This window comes from Schistocerca nitens, chromosome 7, assembly GCF_023898315.1.
Source record: "Schistocerca nitens isolate TAMUIC-IGC-003100 chromosome 7, iqSchNite1.1, whole genome shotgun sequence".
NCBI classification, from domain to species: domain Eukaryota; kingdom Metazoa; phylum Arthropoda; class Insecta; order Orthoptera; family Acrididae; genus Schistocerca; species Schistocerca nitens.
Window position 1 is genome coordinate 616,287,149 of NC_064620.1, and position 25,393 is coordinate 616,312,541.

At 44.8% G+C, this 25,393-nt stretch overlaps 1 protein-coding gene across 1 annotated transcript in view; it reads left to right on the forward strand.

Annotated features, from left to right (window-relative positions):
- Positions 1 to 2,641: 2,641 nt before the first annotated feature.
- Positions 2,642 to 25,393, forward strand: part of LOC126195787 (cytochrome P450 4C1-like) — a 195,243-nt gene continuing 172,491 nt past the window's right edge. The window contains exon 1 of the mRNA XM_049934421.1: positions 2,642 to 2,853. Coding sequence (XP_049790378.1) covers positions 2,642 to 2,853 — 212 coding nt within the window. The remainder of the gene's footprint in view (positions 2,854 to 25,393) is intronic.

The window sequence follows — 25,393 nt, forward strand, 5'->3', positions numbered from 1 at the left end:
CAGAGTGACAGAGACTTCCCATACGCAAATATAAACTAATATAAACAACGGGACAGATACTGTCATTTCGTTGTCGCTCCCGATACATTTAAATAAAGTTAAACCAGCAGTTTACAATATTTACATTATAATTGAAACCAGTTATATACATTCAGAAATAAGTACACTATTATATGTATTACATATTAAATATAGCTTCTTAGACGTTCTGAATTAGCAATACAGAACAAGTTATCAATGCATATTAAACGTACCTTCCCTTCTGCCTCATCCTGCATATGTCCACTGAAGTGTTAAAGAAACTGGTACACCTGCCTAATATCATGTAAGGCCCCCACGAGCACGCATAAGTGCCGCACCACGATGTGGCACGGACACGACCCACGTCTGAAGTAGTGCTGGAGGGAACTGACACCATGAATCCTGCAGGGCTGTCCATAAATCAGCAAGAGTACGAGAGGGTGGAGATATCTTCTAAACAGCACGTTGCAAAGAATTCCAGATATGCTCAATAATGTTCATGTCTGGGGAGTTTGGTGGCCAGCGGAAGGGTTTAAACTCAGAAGGGTCTTCCTGGAGCCACTCTATAGCAATTCTGGACGTGTGGGGTGTCACATTGCCCACGTCCGTCGGAATGCCCAGTGGACATGAATGGAAGCAAGTGATCAGCAAGGATGCTTATGTATGTGTCAGCTGTTAGAATCGTTTCTAGACGCACCAGGGGTTCCATATCACACCAACTGCACACGCCCCACACCATTACAGCTTGAGAAATCCCCCGCTGACATTCGTGAGGCTGTCTCCATCAGTACAGTTCCATCCACTAAGACACAATTTGAAACGAGACTCAACCGACGAGGCAACATGTTTCCAGTCATCAATGGTCCAATGTCGTTGTCGACGGGCCCAGGCAGGTGTAAAGCTTTGTGTCGTGCTGTCATCAAGAGTACACGAGTGGGCCTTCGGCTCTGAAAGCCCATATCGATAATGTTTCGTTGAACGGTTTGCATGCTGACACTTGTTGATGACCCAGCACTGAAATCTGCGGCAATAGGCGGAAGGGTTTCACTTCTATCACGTTGATCGATTCTGTGCAGTCGTCGTTGGTCCCATTCTTGCAGGATTTTTTACCGGCCGCAGCGATGTCGGAGATTTGATGTTTTACCGGATTCCTGGTATTCATAGTACACTCGTGTATTGGTCGCCCGGGAAAATCCCCATTTCATCGCTGCCTCGGAGATGCTGTGTCCCATCGCTCGTGCGCCACTATACCGCCATGTTCAACCTTACACAAAGCTTGATAACCTGTGAAAGGTGGCTACACTGAGTCACAGCGCCAGAGATTGCGCCAAAGATTATTATTCCGCCGCCTCCACTGTGCAGTAGTAGTTCAGAGGATGTCGTGTGCAGTTGTTCTGTTGGGCGAGACAGTAGATGCTGTTCGGTTGGTGTAATGTATAGATGGAAGATGTTGCAATGATCACAGTGTATTTTTCGTCAATATATATGGAGGTAAAAAAAATTTATTTCACATTTCCTTAATGACAATGCCTCTTGGTCACAGGTTCAGTCAACAAAGCATCTGGCTCGTGTTCATGTATTAGACTTGTAATTCTGGTTTCTATGTGCAATTACACCATTTCTGGTCTTTCAATTAGTTCATTGTAAATGGTGTTTAAAATATCTTGTCGTATTGAGGAAGAACAGTGCCAGATACATGTACGTTGAATCACACTACCACACACAGAACAGTTACACTTGTGCTTTGTTGTTTCGTAGTTTTTATAGTTGCAGTGGACTTAATTAATCAATTGTGTTAACGGAAATTTCCTTTCATTCTTTATTGTTATTTTATGCAGTCAGATTGCGTACTAATACTAGTCGGCTACCAAAACTATTGCATAAGAATTAAGCCCCCATGCACCTGCCATTGTGGCAGCAGCAATCAACACTTGTGTTATATAGGCGTCGCCGTCCGCAGCGCCGTATACTGCATGTCTACATAACTCTGTACTTGAATAGCACGCCTATACCACTTTCTTTGGCGCTTCAGTGTATCTTCTAGTGGGTAATGCTGAGTTTGCTGATTGTGCCGTTGTCTGCAGCAACGGCTTAGGACCGTAGCGAAATGCTAGAGGGCGTCCAGAGGATCGACGCGTGTTGCAGGCACTGGTAGTTCACCCTGAATGTAAAGATATATAACGTGTTACATGCAAATAGGCGAAGAAATCCATTGCTGTTCGATTACACAGTGGTGAGAGAAAAAGAAGCCTACGAGTAACTATGCACAACGATTTGAATTGTAGGAAAAGCAGGTACCAGGCTGAGATCGGTTGGAAGAATTTATATAACATGTAACTCATCCACGAAAGAAGTGGCTTGTCGCGTGTGGTTGCGCATTTGCCAATTCGGCCTGCCGGGTCTTTATCTGTGCGACCCGTTCTCACGACCGAGAGAAAGTGACCTGCAGCGTTGTGCTTAAAATTATACAACTCTGTTAGGACCTGTTCCGAACTTGCACGTGATCGGCTGCCGGAGCTGGAATGACAGCTAGAGGTGAGAGGGAGGGCGAGGAGGGGAACGCATAGTCGGCGTATAAATAGAGGAGGCGGGGCGGGCGCGGTCCTTCTCTCCCTGAACCATGAGCCTGCTGTCCGCCGGTTGCGTGGCGCTGCTCTGGCTGGCTGCCGGCCTGCTGGCAGTCGCGGCCTGGCTGTGGGCCGCCCGCCGCCGGACGTCGATCCCAGGACCCCCGGCGCTGCCGCTGCTGGGAAACGCGCTCAGCTTCTACCAGCTGCCCGTGCTGTGGGGCCGCCTCGCGGAGCTGCACACCCGCTACGGGGACATCTTCAGGTGAGTCAGGCTTCTTGAACTCTGGCGCACTGCTGCGGTACAATACTACGTCTGCGTCTACGTCGACACGATTACTCTGCTGTCCAAAATTGCCTGGCAGATGAGCTATCGAACCATCTTGAAGCTGTTTCTCTACCGTTCCACTCCGGAACAGCGCGCGGGGAAAGCGAACACTTAACAAAATGAGAGAAAGCAGAGCTCGCACAGAATGATTTATGTTCTGTGGATGCCAACAGCCGGCCGAAGTGGCCGTACGGTTAAAGGCGCTGCAGTCTGGAACCGCGAGACCGCTACGGTCGCAGGTTCGAATCCTGCCTCGGGCATGGATGTTTGTGATGTCCTTAGGTTAGTTAGGTTTAACTAGTTCTAAGTTCTAGGGGACTAATGACCTCAGCAGTTGAGTCCCATAGTGCTCAGAGCCATTTTGATGCCAACAAAATATTTGCACACTTTGAGCAGAAAGATAGTGATTGAAATTACGTGAGAAGTGTGGTGTCACCGCCAGACACCACACTTGCTAGATGGTAGCATTTAAATCGGCCGCGGTCCGTTAGTATACGTCGGACCCGCGTGTCGCCACTGTCAGTGATTGCAGACCGAGCGCCGCCACACGGCAGGTCTAGAGACACTTCCTAGCACTCGCCCCAGTTGTACAGCCGACTTTGCTAGCGATAGTTCACTGACAAATTACGCTCTCATTTGCCGAGACGATAGTTAGCATAGCCTTCAGCTACGTCATTTGCTACGACCTAGCAAGGCGCCATTATCATTTGCTATTTATCTTGTGATCCATGTACCGTCAGACCGATGTTCACCAATTATGGATTAAAGTTAAGTATTCCAGAAGCTCCGTACCTTTTTACTAGACTCAACTCCTTTAACTGTTCCAGACCTCACGCCAGCCTGCGTGAGCTTAAACGCGTGCCTTTCGGCTTCCCGTCCTAGTGGATTGGCTGTCTTGCCAGTCCACAACAAGAAGATCCGGGTCCGATGACCTTTGTAGTTTGGTCCCTTTAATCTTTAACCCAACCAACCAAGAAGATCCTGCCGCAACGAAAAACACCTTTGTCTCAATCGGAGCCACCTCAATTCAAATATCATATCCGCGGCTCACTCTACCCTATATCGCGATCATACAAAACTAATTTTTTCTGTGTCCCCCGTCGATCATGTCTCATGCGGATTCCACGCCGCACAGCATTACTCTAGAAAAGTACGTACAAGCATAGTGTAAGCAGTCACTTCAGTAGATCTGTTATATTATCTCAGTGTTCTGTCAATAAATCGTAGTCTTTTGTTAGCCTTATCCACACCATTAGCTATACGATTGTTGCAACATAAGGTATTTGTAATTGTAATCCCTAAGTATTTAAGTGAACCTACAGCCCTTAGATTTGTGTGATTTATCATGTAACCGAACTCCAGAGTGCTTTTGGTACTCATCTGTATGGTGCGAAAAGTGGCAAATAACTCCAAATAATGAAAAGTGTGACGTCATCCACATATCTTATCTAAATCGTTTCGCAATTTCTTTTGATCATCTGATGACTTTGCAGATGATGCTGTCATTCATCGTCTTATAAACAATCTAAGAATGCTACTGAAATTATCTCCTAAGTCGTTTATCTACTTAAGGAACAACAGAGGGAGTATATCACTTCCTTGGGGAACGTAAGATTTTGGTTCTGTTTTACTCGATAACTTTCCACCCATTACTACGAACTGCGACATTTGTGACAGGTAATCACGAATCATGTCACCCAACTGACACGATACTCCATAGGCACGCTGTTTAATTAGAAGTGGCCTGTGCAGTGCGGTGCGAAAATCTAAAAATATGGAATCAATTTGACATCCTCTGTCAGTTGCACTCTTACTTCGTGAGAATAAAGAGCATGTTGTGTTTCGCAAAGAAACGGTATTTTCTGAATCGGTGTTGGCTGTATGTCAATAAATTGTCTTCTTCTACGTAATTCATAATGTTCGAACACGTCATATGTTGGTCTGTAATGCAATGGATTACTCCTTTTCTTTTCTTGGGTATTGGTGTGACTTCTGCAACCTTCCAATATTTAGATACGGATCTCTTTACTAGCGATCGGTTATATATGACTGCTAAATGTGGAGCCAATGTACACTATGTGATCAAAAGTATCGGGACACCTGCAAACAATTCGTTTTTCATGTTACGTGCATTGAGCTGCCACCTTTTGTCAGGTACTCCATATCAGCGACCTCAGTAGTCATTAGACATAGTGAGAGAGCAGAATCGGGTTCTCTGCGCAACTCACTGACTTCCAACGTTGTCAGGTGATTGGGTGTCACTTGTATCATACGTCTATACACGAGATTTCCAAACTCCTAAACATCCCTAGGTCCACTGTTTTCGATGTGATAGTGAAGTGGAAACGTGAAGGGACACATACAGCATAAAGCCTACAGGCCGACCTCGTCTGTTGACTGACAGAGAAGAAGGTCGCAATGTGTAATAGGCAGATATCTATCCAGACATCACACAGGAATTCCAAACTGCATCAGGATCCACTGCAAGTACTATGACAGTTAGGCGGGAGGTGAAAAAACTTGGATTTCATGGTCGAGCGGCTGCTCATAAGCCACACATAACGCCGGTAAATGCCAAACAACGCCTGGCCTGGTGTAAGGAGCGTAATCGTTGGACGATTTAACAGTGGAAAAACGTTGTGTGGAGCGACGAATCACGCTACACAATGTGGCGATCCGACGGCAGGGTGTGGGTACGACGAATGCTCGGTGAACGTCATCTGACAGCGTGTGAAGTGCCAACAGTAAAATTCGGAGGCGGTGGCGTTATGGCGAGGTCGTGTTTTTCAGGGAAGGGGCTTGCACCCCTTGTTTATGTGGCACTATCACAGCACAGGTCTACATTGATGTTTTCAGCACCTTCTTGCTTCCCACTGTTGAAGACCAATTCGGTGAAGGCGATTGTATCTTTCGACACAATCGGGCACCTGTTCATTATGCACGGCCTGTGGCGGAGTGGTTACACGACAGTAACATCCCTGTAATGGACTGGCATGCACAGTCCTGACTTGAATCCGTCCTCTCCTCAGTGCAGCACTGCGTGAACAATGGGCTGCCATTCCCCAATAAACCTTCCAGCAGATGACTGAACGTATACCAGCGATAGTGGAAGCTGTCATCAAGGCTAAGCGTGGGCCAACACCACATTGAATTCTAGCATTAGCGATGGAGGGAGCCACGAACTTGTAAGTCATTTTCAGCCAGGTGTCTGGATACTTTTGACCACATAGTGTATCAGCATACTTTGAGAGGAACCTGAATGGTGTACAAGCAGGACCAGAGGCCTCACATTTATTAAGTGATTTTAAGTGTTTTGCTACACCGAGGGTATCTACTTTATGTTCCGTTCTGCTACCAGTAACGATATTTATGGTTTAATATGATACATTGCTGCGCCTTTTGTGCATGTTTTGCTCATCATAAGGCGTTTTCCGTTGCTTGCAAATGAAGTTATGTGTACCATAATCTTGACGAAGTCGCTTCTTGTGAGAAAATTGTTTTAGGGAAAAAGGGATTGGTGGAAGGCGGCCGGGGGGGGGGAGGGGGGAGGGAGGGAGTGGAGTGAGTAATTTACAACCAGTGCTGTTGGTGTGCTCACTGCTTATAATATTGTGACGGAATTCTTCAATATAATGTAATCTTTCTACCAGGAAATACGTGTAAATAAAGGTTGATAGACACAGATCGTAGGCGAAATCTGTGACATGCAAAGGAAACGTTACGTAATTAGTGCTGCATGCTAACTGATGCCGAAATATCGTGATGTGTCTAATGCAGGCAGCTCCACGACCCAGAGTACGCAGCTCCGTCCACACACGTGTTCAGCGAACCACTGTGAAGTGTGTGGCAAAGCGCACATAGCGCGGTGCGACGTGCTGCGCTTTCTTCCGCTTCCTGTCGCGAGTGGAACGCGGGAAGACTACATAAATGGCTCTCTGCATGCCGTAATTAGCCTAAGTTAGGTTCACGGTCCCTACCAGAACTACGTATGGAAGGATGGAGAATGTGTGTAGTCTCTTCAGTCAATTTTATAACAGGATTTTCGCATGGTAATCGCCTTCTGTTTGTCGACCTGGAAAAGGCATTCGACAATGTAAAATAGTGTAAGATGTTCGAAATACTGAGAAAAATAGGGGTTAGCTATGGGGATAAACGTGTAATATAGAATATGTACAAGAGCCAAGAACGAATATTAAGAGTGGACGACCAAGAATGAAGTGCTCGGATTAAAAAGGGCGTAATACAGGGATGCATGCAATCTTTCGCCCCTATTGTTCAGTCTGTACATCGACGAAGCAATGATGGAAATAAAAGAAAGGTTCAGGCGTGGGATTAAAATTCAAGGTGAAAGTATATCAATTATATGATTCGCTGATGAAATTGCCATCCCGAGTGAAAATGAAGAAGTGTTACATGATCCGCTAAATGGAATGAGAAGTCTAATGAGAACAGCAGATTCTAATGAGAAGTAGCAGAAATGAAAACAGCGAGAAACTTAACATCAGAATTGATGGTCACAAAGTAAATGAACTTATGGAATTCTACTATTTAGGCAGCAAAACAACCAATGACGGACAGAGCAAGATCGAGATCAAAAGCAGACTAGCACTGGCAAAAAAGGAATTCCTGCTCAGGAAAAGTCTACTATTATGAAACAAAGGCCTTAATTTGAGGAAGAAATTTCTGAGAATGTACATTTGGAGCACAGCATTGCGTGGTAGTGAAATATGGGCTGTGGCAAAATCAGAACAGAAGAGACTAGAAGCATTTGAGATGTCGTGCTACAGATGTATGTTGAAAATTAGATGGACGGATAAGGAATGCGGAGGTTCTGCGCAGAATGCGTGAGGAAAGGAATATTTGGAAAGCACTGACAAATAGAAGGGACAGAATGATAGGACATCTGTTAAGACATCAGGGAATGACTTCCATGGTACTAGAGGGAGCTGTGGAGGGCAAAGATTGTAGAGGAAGACAGAGATTGGAGTACATCCAGCAAATAATTGAGGACGTAGCTTGCAAGTCCTTCGCTGAGATGCAGTGGTTGTCACATGGGAGGTGTTTCTGGCGGGCAGCATTAAGCCAGTCAGGAGACTGATGTCTCAAAGACTAAAAAGTCGTTTTTGCCTTCAGGCTTGTCCCCGAAGACCGTTCACGACATTTTTGCACATTGAAATCATCAGCTTCAAGTTCTTCTATAAAGTCAATAAAGTTTTCCTTTAGTCTACAATCAGTTTCCGTTCTGCTTATGCAACGAATCACCTAGCTCATTTGTTCCGTGTGAGACAAATCTGGAGCTGATGATTTCATACTGTATTGTCTTCGACAAACAGGATACTTCTCCTTTTTTTACACGATATAACTGGTACTTGGTAGGAGGACTGTGTTTGGCGAACATTGTTATCAAATTAAGAAAATTTCCTTGAGTATGTTGAGGAAAATTTTCGTTGAGATCACGTAGTGGGCCTCCAGTTGGTAGATCGACCGCCTGGTGCAAGTCTTTTTTTTTTTCGTTGACGCCACTTCGGCGACTTCACGTCGATGGGGATGATATGATGATGAAGACAACAGAACGCCCAGTTCCTGAGCGGAGGACATCTCCGACTCAGCAAGGCGCGGCCTTATAAACTAAAATGACTATTTAAACAAAACCCATAAAATGCAGACTTACATAAAGTGTACAACACGCTCTACATTACACATATTACCACCTCGCAAGATGATAGGCAAGATAAAAACATATTTCAAGAATTCGGCCTTTAAGCAATAAATTCGTTAATACCGAATCAGACAACCATGCCAGAGGCAGCTATTAACGTATCGCAGATTGACAGGGGGGGGGGGGGGGGTTACTAAACAACCCGAACCGCAGATTGCTCTAAACCTCCCCAATTCCACAAGGGAAAAACGACGGACCACCCAATTCACAAATAACCATCTTCCCGCGGGTGGGCAAACGGAGAAGAATGGTGGGACGACCCCAAAACAAGCGACTGGTGACCTCACCAAGAACACAAGTAGAATTTAACAAGTAAATGAAACAGTATCTCCAATCACTTAACTCTAATAAACTGCGATTTCTGGCGAAGACCCGACGCAGCACCCCAAACGCTCTCCAGAACCGTCCGCTGCCTGCCGCTTCAACGGACGCAGGAAGGCGCGCCCATCTCCCGTCTCACGGCGTCGCAGCTCGCCCCGTCCAGCCCGATGTCGTGGCTTCGCTTCTGTTGCTCTCGTGTGATCCGCGAAGCCACTACCCCTTTCTATACGGCGCTGCCCACAGGATTCACGTGGGGACCTCTCACGCGCCGACGCTCCAGGCGGACAAGTCATCTCGTGTCTCAGTGCGCGACCGACCAACCGACCGATACAACCGCCAATGACCGTTGCCCAAGCAACTCGAGCAGACTGGCGGCCTAACGCGCAGACTCAGATGCAGGAACTCAGCCCCACCGGGAGACCACTAGCTGAGTTCTGTTACTGGCGGAGTGGCAAGACTCTCATTGTCTGGCTTTAAAGTTTGATCCAAACGACAGACATACTAGCACTCCAATGACTGACGGACACTAACTGCCGCACAAATGCAAACGAGTGACAGACCAGCAACTGGTGACGCGAGTCTGACCTAGCCTCACTCCGACTGACCCCCTGACGAGCTGATAGCGCCCCTTAAATGCACGTGAACAGACAACCTTTCCGCTTTCCCACCAGAGGGAAACACCAAAGCTGCGATTACCACAGCGGCGCCACCGCCAGAAACGGAGGGCGACTGCTTCACACAACGCGCTGCGGCGCGCTCTTCAAAACAGCAATTTTTTACTACGGCTCAAGTAGGATAATTCGTATTGTTTTATCCACACGAGTTTCGCGCATCTGAGTGACATTAATGGGGAACAGATGATTCCAGTTAGTATGGATACTCTCGACCGAGGAGAAGTGACTCTGCCAACAGGTGCAATAATAGCCACTCTGGAAGTTTTGGAAATGACTTCAATAGGTCAAGCCTAGAGGAAGACCACAAGCAAACCGTCGATACGGAAGTGTTACGAGTGAAAGTAGATCATTTGGAGGGCAGTGATCGAATGGCTATGGAGAACTCGTCGCTGGGGTTTAGTGCTTTATTTTGTGCGAAATGAAGGTCACCGGCAACTCTGATGACGCAACATCACATACCGACAGGGGATAGCGCACCAGTTTATAGGAAGCCAAACCGTATAGCAAAGCAGCTGCAACCGTTGATAGAAGAAGTCATTGAACAACGACTACTGGATGCGATCACAGAATCGAGCGATTGTGCCTGGAGCACAAATATTGTGGTTGTGCCAAAGAAGTCGGCGGACAGGACACGGAAATACAGATTTTGCTGTGACTGCAGATACGTAAATGCGCGAACTATTGTGGATGCTCATCCAATTACAAACAGCATGGAAACTTTGGATACTCTGGGTCAGTGCCGGTTCTTTACAACTATGGACCTCAGGAGAGGATAACATCAATTGGAGGTGGCGCCTGGAGGTAGGCCGAAAACAGAGTTTGCCGTCTCAGCCGCAGTTCGAAATTATCCGATACCACAAGCAACTACTCAGATACAGTCATTTATTGGCCTCTGTCATTATAATAGACGGTTTGTGAAGGACTTTGCAGAAATAGCCGGACCCCCGAACGTGTTACTGAAGAGTGGACGAAATTCCATTGGTCGCAGGAATGTCAGGAGGCATTTGAAGAACTGGAAGAAATATTAGTTTCAGATCCAGTATTGATTTTTCCGGATTTCGAGAAAGAGTTTATCCTTTCGTGAAATGCTTCAAATGAGGCAGTCAGGAACACCCGGTAGCTTACGCTTCGGGGCAGTTAAACAAGATGGAGCGTAACTGCTCACCAACGGAGAAGGAGATGTTAGCTGCCAAATATGGTAGTACGTATTTTCGGTGTTACCTGTATGGCAGGAGGTTTCATATCGTGGCAGACCATACGTCATCGATATAGTTCCTTGATTTGAAAGATCCATCTAGTAGGTTAACTCGGTGGGCACTTAAACTTAGTCAATTCAAGTGCGAGGTAACCGCAAGCCAGGGACGTCACACGCAAATGCAGATTAGTTGAGCCGCAGGGTAATGATGTTTAAGTACGTTAGGGAAGAGAGTGAAGGAGTGGCAGCGGGCACAGGCAAGGGATAAGGAGTGCCGGGCATTTAAGTCAAAGTCATGTTTCATTATGCACGAGGCTTTGTTATGTACACTACGGCCATCAAAATTACTACACCAAGAAGAAATGCAGATGATAAACGTGTATTCATTGGACAAATGTATTATACTAGAACTGACATGTGATCACGTTTTCACGTAATTTGGGTGCATAGATCCTGAGAAATCAGTACCCAGAACAACCACCTCTGGCCGTAATAACGGCCTTGATACGCCTGGGCATTGAGTCAAACAGAGCTTTGATGGCGTGTACAGGCAGAGCTGCCCATGCAGCTTCAACACGATACCACAGTTCATCAAGAGTAGTGACTGGCGTATTGTGACGAGCCAGTTGCTCGGCCACCATTGACCAGACGTTTTCAGTTGGTGAGAGATCTGGAGAATGTGCTGGCCAGGGCAGCAATCGAACATTTCCTGTATCCAGGACCTGAAACACGCGATAGTGCATTATCCTGCTGAAATGTAGGGTTTCGCAGGGATCGAATAAAGGATGGAGCCACGGGTCGTAAGACATCTGAAATGAAACGTCCACTGTTCAAAGTGCCGTCAATGCGAACAAGAGGTGACCGAGACGTGTAACCAATGGCACCCCATACCATCACGACGGGTGATACGCCAGTATGGCGATAACGAATACACGCTTCCAATTTGCGTTCACCGCGATGTCGCCAAACACGGATGCGACTATCATGATGATGTAAACAGAACCTGGATTGATACAAAAAACTGACATTTTGCCCTTCGTGCACCCAGGTTCGTCGTTGAGTACACCATCGCAGGCGCTCCTGTCTATGATGCAGCGTCAAGGGTAACCGCAGCCATGGTCTCCGAGCTGATAGTCCATGCTGCTGTAAATGTCGTCGAACTGTTCGTGCAGATGGTTGTTGTCTTGCAAACGTCCTCATCTGTTGACTCAGGGATCGAGACGTGGCTGCACGATCCGTTACAGCCATGCGGATAAGATGCCTCTCATCTCGACTGCTAGTGATACGAGGCCGTTGGGATCCAGCACGGCGTTCCGTATTACCCTTCTGAACCCACCGATTCCATATTCTGCTAACAGTCATTGTATCTCGACCAACGCGTGCAGCAATGTCGCGATACGAGAAACCGCAATGGGGATAGGCTACAATCCGACATGCAACGCCGGTCAACTGCTGTTTGTGTATGAGAAATCGGTTGGAAACTTTCCTCATGTCAGCACCTTGTGTGAATGCTCTGAAAAGCTAATCATTTGCATATCACAGCATCTTCTTCCTGTCGGTTAAATTTCGCGTCTGTAGCACCTCATCTTCGTGGTGTAGCAATTTTAATGGCCAGTAGTGTAAAACGAAGAAGCGTGCACCACGTGTGGTGCTACCGGAAGGTTTTTGGAAGGACGTCCTGGAGAAAGTCCACGACCATATGTTGTCAGGTCAGGGTGGGCGTCGAGTGATGGACGGACGTGCAGCAGAGGAACAGGAAGCGTGACGCGGAGCAGTATGTTTAGGACTGTGTGCCATGTGTGCAGAGGGCCGACATTACGCATCAGAATGTGCCGTGGCAAAGGTTAGTAGATCCGTCCAGTCAATTGTCAGTGGTAGATTTGGATGTCCTCGGTCCATTTAATAAAACACCTCCAGGAAATAGGCATGTTCTCAAGATCATTGCTAATTTTTCTCGATGTGTGGCAATGGTAGAGATGCCGGTCTAGCGAGCTAGAACTGTACCGCACGCTTCAGTAAACAATTGGACATCAAAGTTTGTGGTGCCTGAGACCATAATTACCGATCACCGTACGAATTTTTTAATGAAAGCGTGTTGCGTATACGGAAGTTACGCACGAGTCCGATTCATCCGTAGACCAATGGGAGAATGGAATGCGTGCACAAGACAATTGCAAAGATGATGGGCTATTATGCACGTTCCAGGCACGACGATTGGGACGCCTATTTACCTTTTATAAGAATGCGTATAATTCGGAAGGTTCATACTGCAATGGGCTTGTCGGCATTTGACGTCGTGTATGGCATGAAAATACCATCTCCCTTTGACGTTTTGATTCCTAAAGTAGGACCGGATACTGAGTGGTGAGCAAGTTTGCCAAAGGAACTAGGGAAGTTTGGAGGAACGTTCAAAAGGCAAACACGAAGGCGCTAGAACGCCGCAAACAACCGAAAACAGATGCGTGGACAAATTGACAGTAGTGGGAGAATGGGTAACGCTTACCAGTGTCTATACGTCAAAGGCGATTGGGGTTGTTTGGGGGAAGAGACCAAACTGCGAGGTCATCGGTCTCATCGCATTAGGGAAGTACGGGGAAGGAAACCGGCCGTGACCTTTCGGAGGAACTATCCCAGCATTTGCCTGGAGCGATTTAGGGAAATCACGGAAAACCTAAATCAGGATGGCCGGACGTGGGATGGAACTCAAAGGGGAAATCGAAGTTTTTAACAAAATACCAGGGCCCATACCAGGTGGTGGAAATGACTTCATCAGTCAATGTGAAGGCACAGATTCCCACAAAAACGGCTCTTATACACGTCAGTCGCATAAAACCATTTAAAGGAATGGTATTGGGGATACCACAGTTACTGTCAACCAACCAGGAGATGAAAGTTACAAAGCGTAAAAGGAAGGAACCGATCTGCTGACCAACGTAAGGTTCGTGATTTGCGTAAGTTGTATAACTGTAATTTGTTTCTTTTTTCTTTTTTTGTTTGTTTGTTTAGCATATCAGGGAGCATGTAGGGCCTATTTTTACTGCCATACGGATATTTGCTCTTCTTCCGGCAGTTGTTAGTTTCGTCCATTATTTCCGGCCGTGAAAGTTTACATGCTGTTGTTACTAATATTGTTTTTCTTTTTGCGGACTGTGCGTTCTCGGAAGGAAGGAGGGGTGACTTGTAATCTGCCACAGTATGGACTGATAAGCGGACATGTGAAACGTGTTTGTTTCTGTGGAAGTAAACGGGAAGAATTGTGGGAAGGAGCTTGTGTCAGCCCGAACGTACTTACAGAGTCTGAATACACGTTGGTTATACTCTGTATTCATGCCGGAAACTGTATGGTCGCATTGCTACGAAGGAGGCAGACTGGTAAGGCTGAAGAAACTCGAGCTTTGAGAAGGCGGAAACGTTATGAATGGCACGATTTGTGAGGTAGTCGGGACTAGTTTTCCTCTTCCGGCTACACTTACAGACCCAGCTATTATGACATTGTCGCGCAATTGTTGTATTGGCCTAAAGGATCGGGTATTATCCGTTCAAAATTAAACTATTTAAATGACAAACTCAGTCCGGAGCCTCTGCAGTCAGATTAATAGAGTCCCAGCTAGGAGAATTTCGATGCAACACACGTGGCAGCATGTACACCACTCCCGGGAAGAACAGGAGCACAAAATAGCAGTGGTGAGTGTATCAGCCACGAGTTGTGGCGTGATTCTAGCAGGCTTTTGCGTACTGCATTTCTTAAAAAGACGCAGGAGGGCACAAGCTGTGGACGTGCCAACACACCAACTACGAGTACAATGGTTGACCGACATTGGTGGGGGAATCAACTAGTTTTAAGGTCTTAATTAATGTATAAGACTATGATCAGGAGTACATGGCAGTAGTAAAGTATGAGCGTAGGTCTCGAATGGTAAATTCGGGAATTTTCCTCAATATGTAAATTATTAGAGTTTAAGTAATTTATTAGGAGTACAATGTTAATGATTCGGGACGAATCATCTCGGAAGGGAAGAGGTATGCTGGACCAGCCATGGCTTGAGGTAGTAGTTCAGGAGCTGATTGCAAAATAACTGCATTGCCCGCGCCTCTCAGCTGATGTGCCAAACAGTTGTGCAGAGCAGGTTTATGACACCGCTCGCAGGCGAGAAGGCACAGCCTAGCTGGCATTGTATACCACTGTGTAGTACTCAGGACAGCACAGGGCTCTGGCGTGCGGTGATGAAGCCATACGTAGCGGTTACAACAGCGTCTAGTAACCTGTGTGTGGAAGCCGAAGTGAGCTGAGGGAAGCCGACGTCGTAACTATTAAAGAGCACACCAATTGTTTCCTCCACAAGAACGTCAGAGGCGTAGGGATAAGACGTATAAATAAGCGAGCCCGTTGGCTAAAAGCAGCTAGTCGCGTCACACAATCGTCATTCTCTCTGGTTCTAGACGTGGACAGATTGGCAAGATGCAGTCCAACCACGACGACCTTGTGGCGATGCATATCGCGGCCAACCGGGCCACTGAAATTATCTGCAGCCTACGCTGCACAGACGGGTAACAGCTGCAGCGGCCTCGAAGCTTCCTGGCGGCCTCGGAGCTCCACCGGCGCGAGGAGCGAGAGGAGCGAGAGGCCGGCAGGCTCAGCTCTCTGGTAAAGGCGTCTGGAGGAACGAAAGTTCCGTCCACAGGGGCGAGCCCGGGGCGCGAACTCGCAGCCTCCAGGCGGCAGAGCGGTCTGCTGCCACTGACCGAGCTGCTCGGGGCGGGCGGCCGGAGCTTCTGGGGCTCACTACGGCGGCGGTGGACGGCTGTCTCCCTTCGGCGCTTCACGTGGGGTCGCGGAGCTGAGCTCGAGGGAGCAGTCAGCCGTGTGGCGAGCTGACGCCGGAGCCAGCACAGGTGGCGGGCTGCTCGGCCGAGGCGTGAGCGGGAGTGCTGAGTCTGCAGGCCGGGGTGGTCGGACGCCAGCGCAGCAGATTCTCGTACTGGCAGTGCGTGCACGCACACCGCACGGCGCCCTCACCGGGCTCAGCAAAAGGCCAGCTGGCCACCTCCGATGCAATAAAGTCCGTGGCACACTCCCCGGCGTCTCTCTGCGCGCTTCGGTGTGAGTCACCCCTCTTTGTCTAACCGTACCTCTCGGTCGTTCTGACATAGCATTCCCACAAGTTCGGCAAACGTAGATGACTGCATCCTTCTAAGGCGCAGCAACGGGGCATACATAAGCACCGATTTATCACCTAATGCACACATCCAATAGTAATGAAGGCAAACAAAGCGATTACATGTTCACAGAGATCAAATCCCGTAACAGAAAGTGCCCCAGTACGTTTGTCCTCTACAAACCACCTAAAGTAGTCTGTCTTGCCTGCTTCGAAATGGCTCTCTCAAGTATCGAATCAACACACTAGGTTATAATTATAGCTAGTGACACTCATGTAAATTTTATATACAACAATCCTTCCTTCTACTGTAAAAATTTAAGTGGATGCTTCCTTCTTCAAATGTTACGCCAATACAGCTTGCCCCTACCCATCATCCCGGGTTCGATTCCCGGCTGGGTCAGGGATTTTCTCTGCCTCGTGATGACTGGGTGTTGTGTGCTGTCCTTAGGTTAGTTAGGTTTAAGTAGTTCTAGGGGACTGATGACCATAGATGTTAAGTCCCATAGTGCTCAGAGCCATTTTTGAACCCTACCCATCATAAGAACACTGGTCAGACTCTCAGAGATATATCTGAAATGAAAACCCAAATAGACATTTAATAATTTTTTCATAATACGGGGCACAGTCGTAACGTATTTCTTTTAAGTCAGTACCGCCATTTGACTGTTGTTTAATTGCAGTGTTACATTTACACTGACACGATCATGATTTCGGCTTCAAAGTGCACTGTATAACACTTAAAACACTTGATAATGGCACTTTGAAGCCGAAATCATGATCGTGTAAGTGTAAATGTAACACTGCAAATAAACAACAGTCAAATGGCGGTACTGACTTTAAAGCCAAATAGAGTAATTCGTATCTCTCAAATATCTGCCCCTGGTAAGTCTGCCTATGGTCCAATTTTTGGCGTACTCAGGAGAATGTCCCAGATATAAATCACAACTAACTGCGTGCCGAGACATCAGATGCGTAAATTTATCCGAACTTGCAACTGAGGCACAAGAAATAGTTTGTGGAAAGACGTCCATTCCCTTCTCGAACATAAAATAAAAACTTCATGGATTTACTAATAAGCTTACTCGACTGTATCACCAATATGTTCCCCTAAAGACTGTAAGAGAAAGGAAACCTGCACCTTGGATAACTGATGCACTAAAACTGTTCACGAATCTCAGAGACGCTGCACATCGAGCACACAAACTACGCCATACACCTGAAAATCATATTGCTTACAAGCAGAAACGAAGCATAGTCGGTCAAGCAGTGAGAATTGTTAAACTCAGGCAGGTCTATATTGTCGGTTAATGTAGACATAGACCTGCTGTGCTGTGGAAAAACCTGCGTGATCTTGGTGCAGGCATAGTAATAGATTCTGTTGATCTCACTGTCCCAGTGAAAGAACTGAACCCATACTTCACATTACCAACAACTATAACTCAACCGCAAACGAAACAGCGACTGATTGATTACTTCATGTGGATAGACGACTGTAGCCACGAAAAATTCTATGTAAAGCATGTTACTGCAATACTGTCAAGAAAAACATCATGCGTATCAGATTGGTATCTGCTGGACACGATAGCATCACAGTCCAATGATGAAGCTTATGATTGACTCACTACTGCCCACTATAACAGATATCTTCAACCACACCTTAACCACAAGTGTTTACCCTGAGACCTGGAACCACCACCTAAAAAATAACGTTACAACAGCACCCTTTAATTACCAACCTATCTGCATTCTTCCGCAAAATTCAAAGCATAACAATTCATAGTCCATTACCAGCTAACAAACTATTTAACTACAAATAACCTATTAGACGAATATCCATCAGGAATTTGTAAACATCGCTGAGCATATGCTATAAGTGAGTTAGTTAGTTACATGTTCCATAGATCATTTGATGGATTCTTTTATCGAAAAGGTGTGGAAAGAGTCAGTTTACAGAATATGTATATGTGATTAGTGTTAACGTTAATGAACACATTACGATTTTATTCCTACTCGTCCAACTACACTTAAAAAACTACATTTAGAAACAAGTTTTTTTTAATACTAGCTGCCAATTCTTAACTAGAAATTCGTCAGTAGAATAGAAAGAGTTGTCAGGGAGAAATGGTTCTAAATTAGATTTAAACCTTGTTCACTACTTGTCAGGCATTTTACGTTATTCGACAAATGATCCAAAATTTTTATTGCTGCGTACTGAACTTCTCTCTGAGTCATTGACAGGTGTAACCATGGGTATCAAAGGTCATTCTGCCCTCTGGTGTTGTATGTACATCACAGTTCTTCTCAAATTGTGATGAATTATTTATGAAGAATTTCATTACTGAAAATATGTTTTGTGACGCCGCAGTTAAAATGCCTAGCTCCTTGAAGAGGTGCCTGTATTACGTCTCTTGGGTGAATACCACATATTACTCTTAATATTACTGTTACTGCTCGCTTTTGTGCAATTAATACTTGCTTTCTAAGTGAGTAGTTAGCATACAGAATATTCCGCACGGAACTGCTGAGTGGAGATATGCAAAATATGTCAGGAGGTTGATAAGTTTGTTTCCAAGATTAGCAATATTATACAAAGAGACAAAGTAGGAGAAATAAACTGTTTGAGAAGCACAGTAATATGCATCTTCCAGTTAAATTTTTCATCAACATATTCATCCATAAATTTGGAGCATTCCACCCCAATTACTGTCTCCCGCTCATGTTCTACATCAATTGTTGGCGTGACTATTTGTTGCACAGAACTGAATGTAGTATGTTTCCTCAAAATTTAGGGAGACTCCATTTTCAGAGAACCACTGAATAATTCTTAGGACAATATCATTTACTAACCATTCCGTTGCTTTCTCTCTAATGGGATTTATTGTAATACAAGTATTGTCTGCAAAAAGTATCAATTTTACTTTTTAAATGTTAAATGTAAAATCATTCTCATATGTAAAGAGCAAGAGTAGACCAAAAATTAAACTCTGTGGGACACACTTTGTGATTTTATCCCAGTAACCAAAATTTTCTACTCTTCTGACGTTGTCTGGACTATTCAGCACAACCTTGTGCACTCTATGGTTCAAACTATCTGTGTATAAAGCCATCGATTCCTTAAAATTTGAGTTTTTTAAGAGAGTATCATGATCTACACGGTCAAAGCCCTTAGAGAGATCACAAAAAATACCAGCAGGTGATATATTATTATTTAAGGCTTGTACTGTTTGATGAATGAATGTATAAATAGAATTCTCAGTCGAGCAACCTTTCTTGAATCCCAGCTGCAATATACAAAGTAAATTGTTTCCACCTAAGTGTGCGACTACTCTTGAGTACATTAATTTCCTAGAACATTTAGTAAGGAAACTTGACGATAGTTGTTTAAATCAGTCCTGTCATCTTTCTAATGTAGTAGCTTTATTACTGAATATTTTAACCTGTTTGGAAAAATTACACTAACACATTGCATACACCAGTAAGGACATTGCTTATTAGGTAGGAACAAGCTCTCAGAATTCTGTTTGAAATACCATCAACCCCATAACAGCCTTTGTTTTTTGGAGTTTTTATAATTGTCTTAATTTCACGAAGGATATTAGTGCTACTCTTAGTTTTCGTGGAATGACATTTTTAATGTGTTCTCTTGTTTGTTCAATTGAACTATTTAATCTTATATTTGTTGTCACGTTTGGAAGGTGATTATTAAAGGTACACTACTGGCCATTAAAATTGCTACACCACAAAGATGACGTACTAGAGACGCGAAATTTAACCGACAGGAAGAAGATGCTATGACATGTAAATGATTAGCTTTTCAGGGCATTTACACAAGATTGACGCCGGTGGCGACACCTATAACTTACTGACATGAGGAAAGTTTCCAACCGATTTCTCATACACAAACAGCAGTAGACCGGCGTTGCCTGGTGAATGATGCCTCGTGCAAGGAGGGGAAATGCGTACCATCAAGTTTCCGACTTTGATAAAGGTCGGGTTGTAGCCTATCGCCATTGCGGTTTATCGTATCGCGACATTGCTGCTCGCGTTGGTCGAGGTCCAATGACTGTTAACAGAATATGGAATCGGTGGGCTCAGGAGGGTAATACGGAACGCCGTGCTGGATCCCAACGGCCTCGTATCACTAGCAGTCGAGATGAGAGGCATCTTATCCGCATGGCTGTAACGGATCGTGCAGCCACGTCTCGATCCCTGAGTCAACAGATAGGGACGTTTGCAACACAACAACCATCTGCACGAACAGTTCGACGACGTTTGCAGCAGCATGGACTACCAGCTCGGAGACCATGACTGCGGTTAGCCTTGACGTTGCATCACAGACAGGAGCGCCTGCGATGGTGTACTCGACGACGAACCTGGGTGCACGAATGGCAAAACGTCATTTTTTCGGATGAATCCAGGTTCTGTTTACAGCATCATGATGGTCGCATCCGTGTTTGGCGACATCGCGGTGAACGCAAATTGGAAGCGTGTATTCGTTATCATCTGCATTTCTTCTTGGTGTAGCAATTTTAATGGGCTGTAGTGTACTTGTAACTTGTGGATTATCAATCATAACATTAGCATTTAGTTCAACTGTTATGGAATCTTGTACACTGACTGGCTGTTCAGTCTCCCACTTCACAATGTCCCACATAGTTGTAATTTTAGTATCTGCATTATGTATTTCTGTCAGAGCATGCATTGTTCTGGACATTTTAATGGCTTTCCTTAAAATACTACTGTATTTTTGCAGTGTGCAAGTAATTTCAGATCTTGTCTTTCTCTGGCCTTTACAAAAACTTCCCCCTTCCTCTTATGTAAGCCTCTAATTCCCTCACTTATTCACAGCTGATTAGTTTCTTTAATGAATCTTTTGGATATTTTTTTTACAAAATCAACTTCCGAGTATTGACACAAATTTGCTGTGTAGTGCATTGAATTCGACATAAGTATCTCTTTCTACATATACCGCATCACATATCACCCCTTTAAGCTTATTCTTAAAACACTGCATCTCGTTCTCATTAACAAGCCTCATTGCTTTGTATGAACCAGCCTGTGGGCTGTAAGGTGCCACAATGTTAATCAGTTAGTGTCCTACTGTTTTGCTACACAAGAGTTGGAAAACTGACTACTGGAATTAGATTGATACAGCCAAATAATAATTCTAGTTCATTTTTCCTGTCCGTATCTCTTAAGAAATTTACACTGAATTTACACAAACTACTAACTCATTCTTCTTGCCTGACAGGTAGCTCAGTAATGTATCTAGATTTCTTATAAATATAAGTTTCCTAGAGGGGATCTGTAGACTGTTTCAATTATCAGAGAAGTATTACGCAGTAACAACTAACAAGCACAGGCGTCTAGGTTCTGATCAACACAAAAATATATGTTTCAATTTTTTTGACTTTGTGTCCAACTTTTACATATGTTGCATCTTCTCCTTTTTCTATAAAGGTAACGAATGACCTGAAGCTTGTCATGGATGCACAAGAGGCAACTATCATGTGCTTCTTAGACTTCAAAAAAGCCTGTGACACAGTCGGCTTCGTCGTTTTACTTGCCAAAATTAGAAACCTGAATTCCTCAGCAAATGTGTAATGCAATGGTTTCCCTAGTACATGACATCTCGCCAGCAATGCGTCATGTCCGGCACAATGAAATCACAATGGAGACAGGCAGCATTAGGCGTCCGTCAGGGACCGGTATTAGATCCTATACCCTCTCCATTGTACGTAATTTATCTGTCGTCAGTTTTGTCCTACTGCAAATACCATTTGAACACTAATGACCTCCATTTGGGTCTAAGTACGAAACCCGTTTCTAGCAAGACTGTGCAGTGCCAAATGCATCGCAAAGGCTTCCTATGACTTCCACACACTCAGAGTGTTTCTGTATCAGTGTGATTTCAGTGACAGAAGTCTGTAATCCTGATTAAAAGATAACAGCATCAAGACATTTAATGGGAAATGGTATCTATGGTCATGCAGTTCACACTACAGCTATATTTTTTTAAAGTTGTTTTTAGAATGAGCTGTCCTCTATGGGGATAAAAACAAAGTAATTGTTCAATACACCTTACATCAGTATATGCCGAGGTTTTGAAGGATGGAAATGATCTGTTGTGGTTCAACAGATGTTTTAGAAAGTTGTCACGATAAAAAGATAGCTTCATCACAAAAGTAAACGATAAAGGGAGATCAAAAAGTTCCTGTTCTAAGGAGGCCGTACAGTTCAGAATCGGTACGCGAAGCGGGCAAAATCGCTGTGAGCATTAAGGCAATCGTCCCAGGGACGCACCAGTCTGAACATGGCCTTTTTGTAAAAGACTGTCTCCTGCTGGGTGAAGAGGACCATAAACGCCTACGGCACATCCTGGTCCAACAGGAATCGTCGACATTTCAAGGCCTTTTCTAAGGTAATGAAGGCTCGACAATCACATGGCGTGAGGTCAGGACTGCAGAGCGGGTGACCGAGTGTCCCTCTCTGGAGTTGTCATAGCTTCAGCGTTACGACCTTTGTGACATGGGGACATGTGTCATCGCGACCATTCCACAATTGTGATTTACGACAGATGTGCTGCACCATACACATTCTTCGCTCTCCGACTGATGTCTACCGGATTTTACACTTCGGCAGCCAAGGAAAAAATAACAGCACGCTAGTACTGTTTGGACACATTTAGTAATAATGTCACCATAGTTCACGTTTCCGAATTTACCGCATGCGCGTCGGAAAGACAGAAATTCCACACAAGTGCCCTGACTACACGTCAGTGCTTATGTACTCGCATCGGAGTCGTGCTACGTTGCAGCAATGCCCTTAGATGGAAATTTTTTTGATCGTCCCCTCAAAAATCAAAGCCTGGTCGACAAACAAAAGTGAAAATAAATGAAAACGAGCATAAGGAGAAAATTACGAGAAGCGGCCATTGGATTTCAAAGTGAAATTTTTCAACTCCTCTGACTACACAGTGCTAGAACCTTCAGACTTTCGTAAAATCAGTAAGAGGATCGAAATCATCTACTGATCTGCACAGTGTCCATACTGGCACCGAAACGGAAGATGACAGAGAAAACGCCAAAACTCTGAATCTGGTCTTCCACAACTGTTTCACCGCGGAGACTGTAATAGTTCCTCCTTTGAGAACCCTTAAAGGGCAGAAACTGAGATAAGTGGTCAAGGAATCGGAAATGAACTAAAATCGCTCAATAGTGGAAAGGCATTTGGACCAGCTGAAGTGCCTGTGAGATGCTACAGAAATAATGCGAATAAACTCAATCCACTTCTAAAAAGAGGTAACTGTTTGTGGTCGGAGCAAAGAATTTACCTAGCGATTCGAAAAATGATCATTTCAGTTTTCAGGAATCGTCGTTACCACGGATGCTTATAATTATGTGCCAATATCGTTGACGAAAATCTGTTGTACAATCATGACAGCTGCTTTACATTCGCATATTACGATGTTTTTGGAGAACGAAGATCTCCTCCTCAAAAGTCGACATGGATTTCACAACCAGAGAGCCCGCAAAATTCAGCTCGTTCTGTTCGTTCATGAGATTCACCATTCGGGATGGTGCCGTATTCCTTGACTTCAGGGAAGAATTTGATACAATAGTACGCCATGACTTAGTTATCAGAATACAAGCTTACGCCGTATCGGACCAGATTTGCGGTTGGATTCAGCAGATGCCTGCTGATAGATTTTAACATGCGGCTCTTTTCCCTCTCTCTTTAGTGTTCAACCCTGAGGTCTGTCTGCAGCAGTACGCCATTCATCTTTTCTGTCTGTCTTCCTCTTCGTTCCCACGATAGTGCAATCCACACAATACGTAATCTGGTGCTTCTATGACATCCTTGGTTGTCCCCGGCGACACTTTCCCTCAATAGCTCCTTCTGCTATGTTATCAGTAATGCTGTTGTGTATTAAAATGTGACCTACGAGTTTGCGTCTTCTTGTTTGCACGTACCTCCACAGGGATGTAGTTTCCTGTGCTCTTCTCGGCACCTTTTCATTGGTAACTCTGTTCCTGAAGTTGATCTTCACCATCCTTCTGCTGCACCATATCTCCAGAGCTTCCAGCCGTCTTCTCTCTTGCTTTCCTACTTACATTTCCTTATTTCTGAACTGATGTTCTTGCTGGTGAACAAGTTCTTTCTAAAATTAAGTGAAATTTTGCCCTGATACATTCCGCTCATAATTTCTTCCCCGTTTCTACCATCTCTAGTGACCCTGCTTCCCAAGTACATCACTAACTCTATCACTTCTTGCTCCTGTCTTCTAAATCTTATTCTTAAAGGTTCATACTCTTCTTCAGTAGTTGAAAGGTGGCTACACTGAGTGACAGCGCCAGAGATTGCACCAAAGATTATTATTCTGCCGCCTCCACTGGGCAGCAGTAGTTCAGAGGTTGTCGTGGGCAGTGCTTGTTGAGAGGATGTCGAGAGCAGTACTAGTTCAGAGGATGTCGTGTGCAGTTGTTCTGTTGGGCGAGACAGTAGATGCTGTTCGGTTGGTGTAATGTATAGATGGAAGATGTTGCAATGTATTTTTCGTCAATATATGGAGGTAAAAAAAATTTTTATTTCACATTTCCTTAATGACATTGCCTCTTGGTCACAGGTTCAGTCAACAAAGCGTCTGGCTCTTGTTCATGTGTTAGACTTGTAATTCTGGTTTCTATGTGCAATTACAGTATTTCTGGTCTTTCAATTAGATCATTGTAAATGGTGTTTAAAATATCTTGTCGTATTGAGGAAGAACAGTGCCAGATACATGTACGTTGAATCACACTACCACACACAGAACAGTTACACTTGTGCTTTGTTGTTTCGTAGCTTTTATAGTTGCAGTGGACTTAATTAATCAATTGTGTTAACGGAAATTTCCTTTCATTCTTTATTGTTATTTTATGCAGTCAGATTGCGTACTAATACTGGTCAGTGCCAACCGGTTACGAGACTTCGTAACCGGACACACAGCTACTAAAATTATTGCAGAATAATTAAGCCCCCATGCATAGTGTATACCATAAGTTCAGTCTTTTGCTTTTTATTCTTATGTCATACTGATTGCAGAAAATCCTTTTCATTGTGCTGAGGTTTTTCTCTAGATCTACTTTCGTCTCTGTAGCCAAAGGAATACCACCTGCGTACTGCAGCACGTCTAATCTTCTGCCAGTTAATTTTGATCCCCACTACAGTCTTTTCACGAACTTGGTCTATAACTTCCCGTACGTAAGCGTTGAATATAAGAGGGGAGAGAGCACATCGTTGTCCTATGCCCCACTTTTTTAATTTTCCTAATGTCAACCGTTTCCTTCTTTTAGAAGCTATCAACCCCCCATGTCATTGGATTTCAGACCTATCTTTTACAGCACTCTGATCAGCTCATGCCAGGTAACAT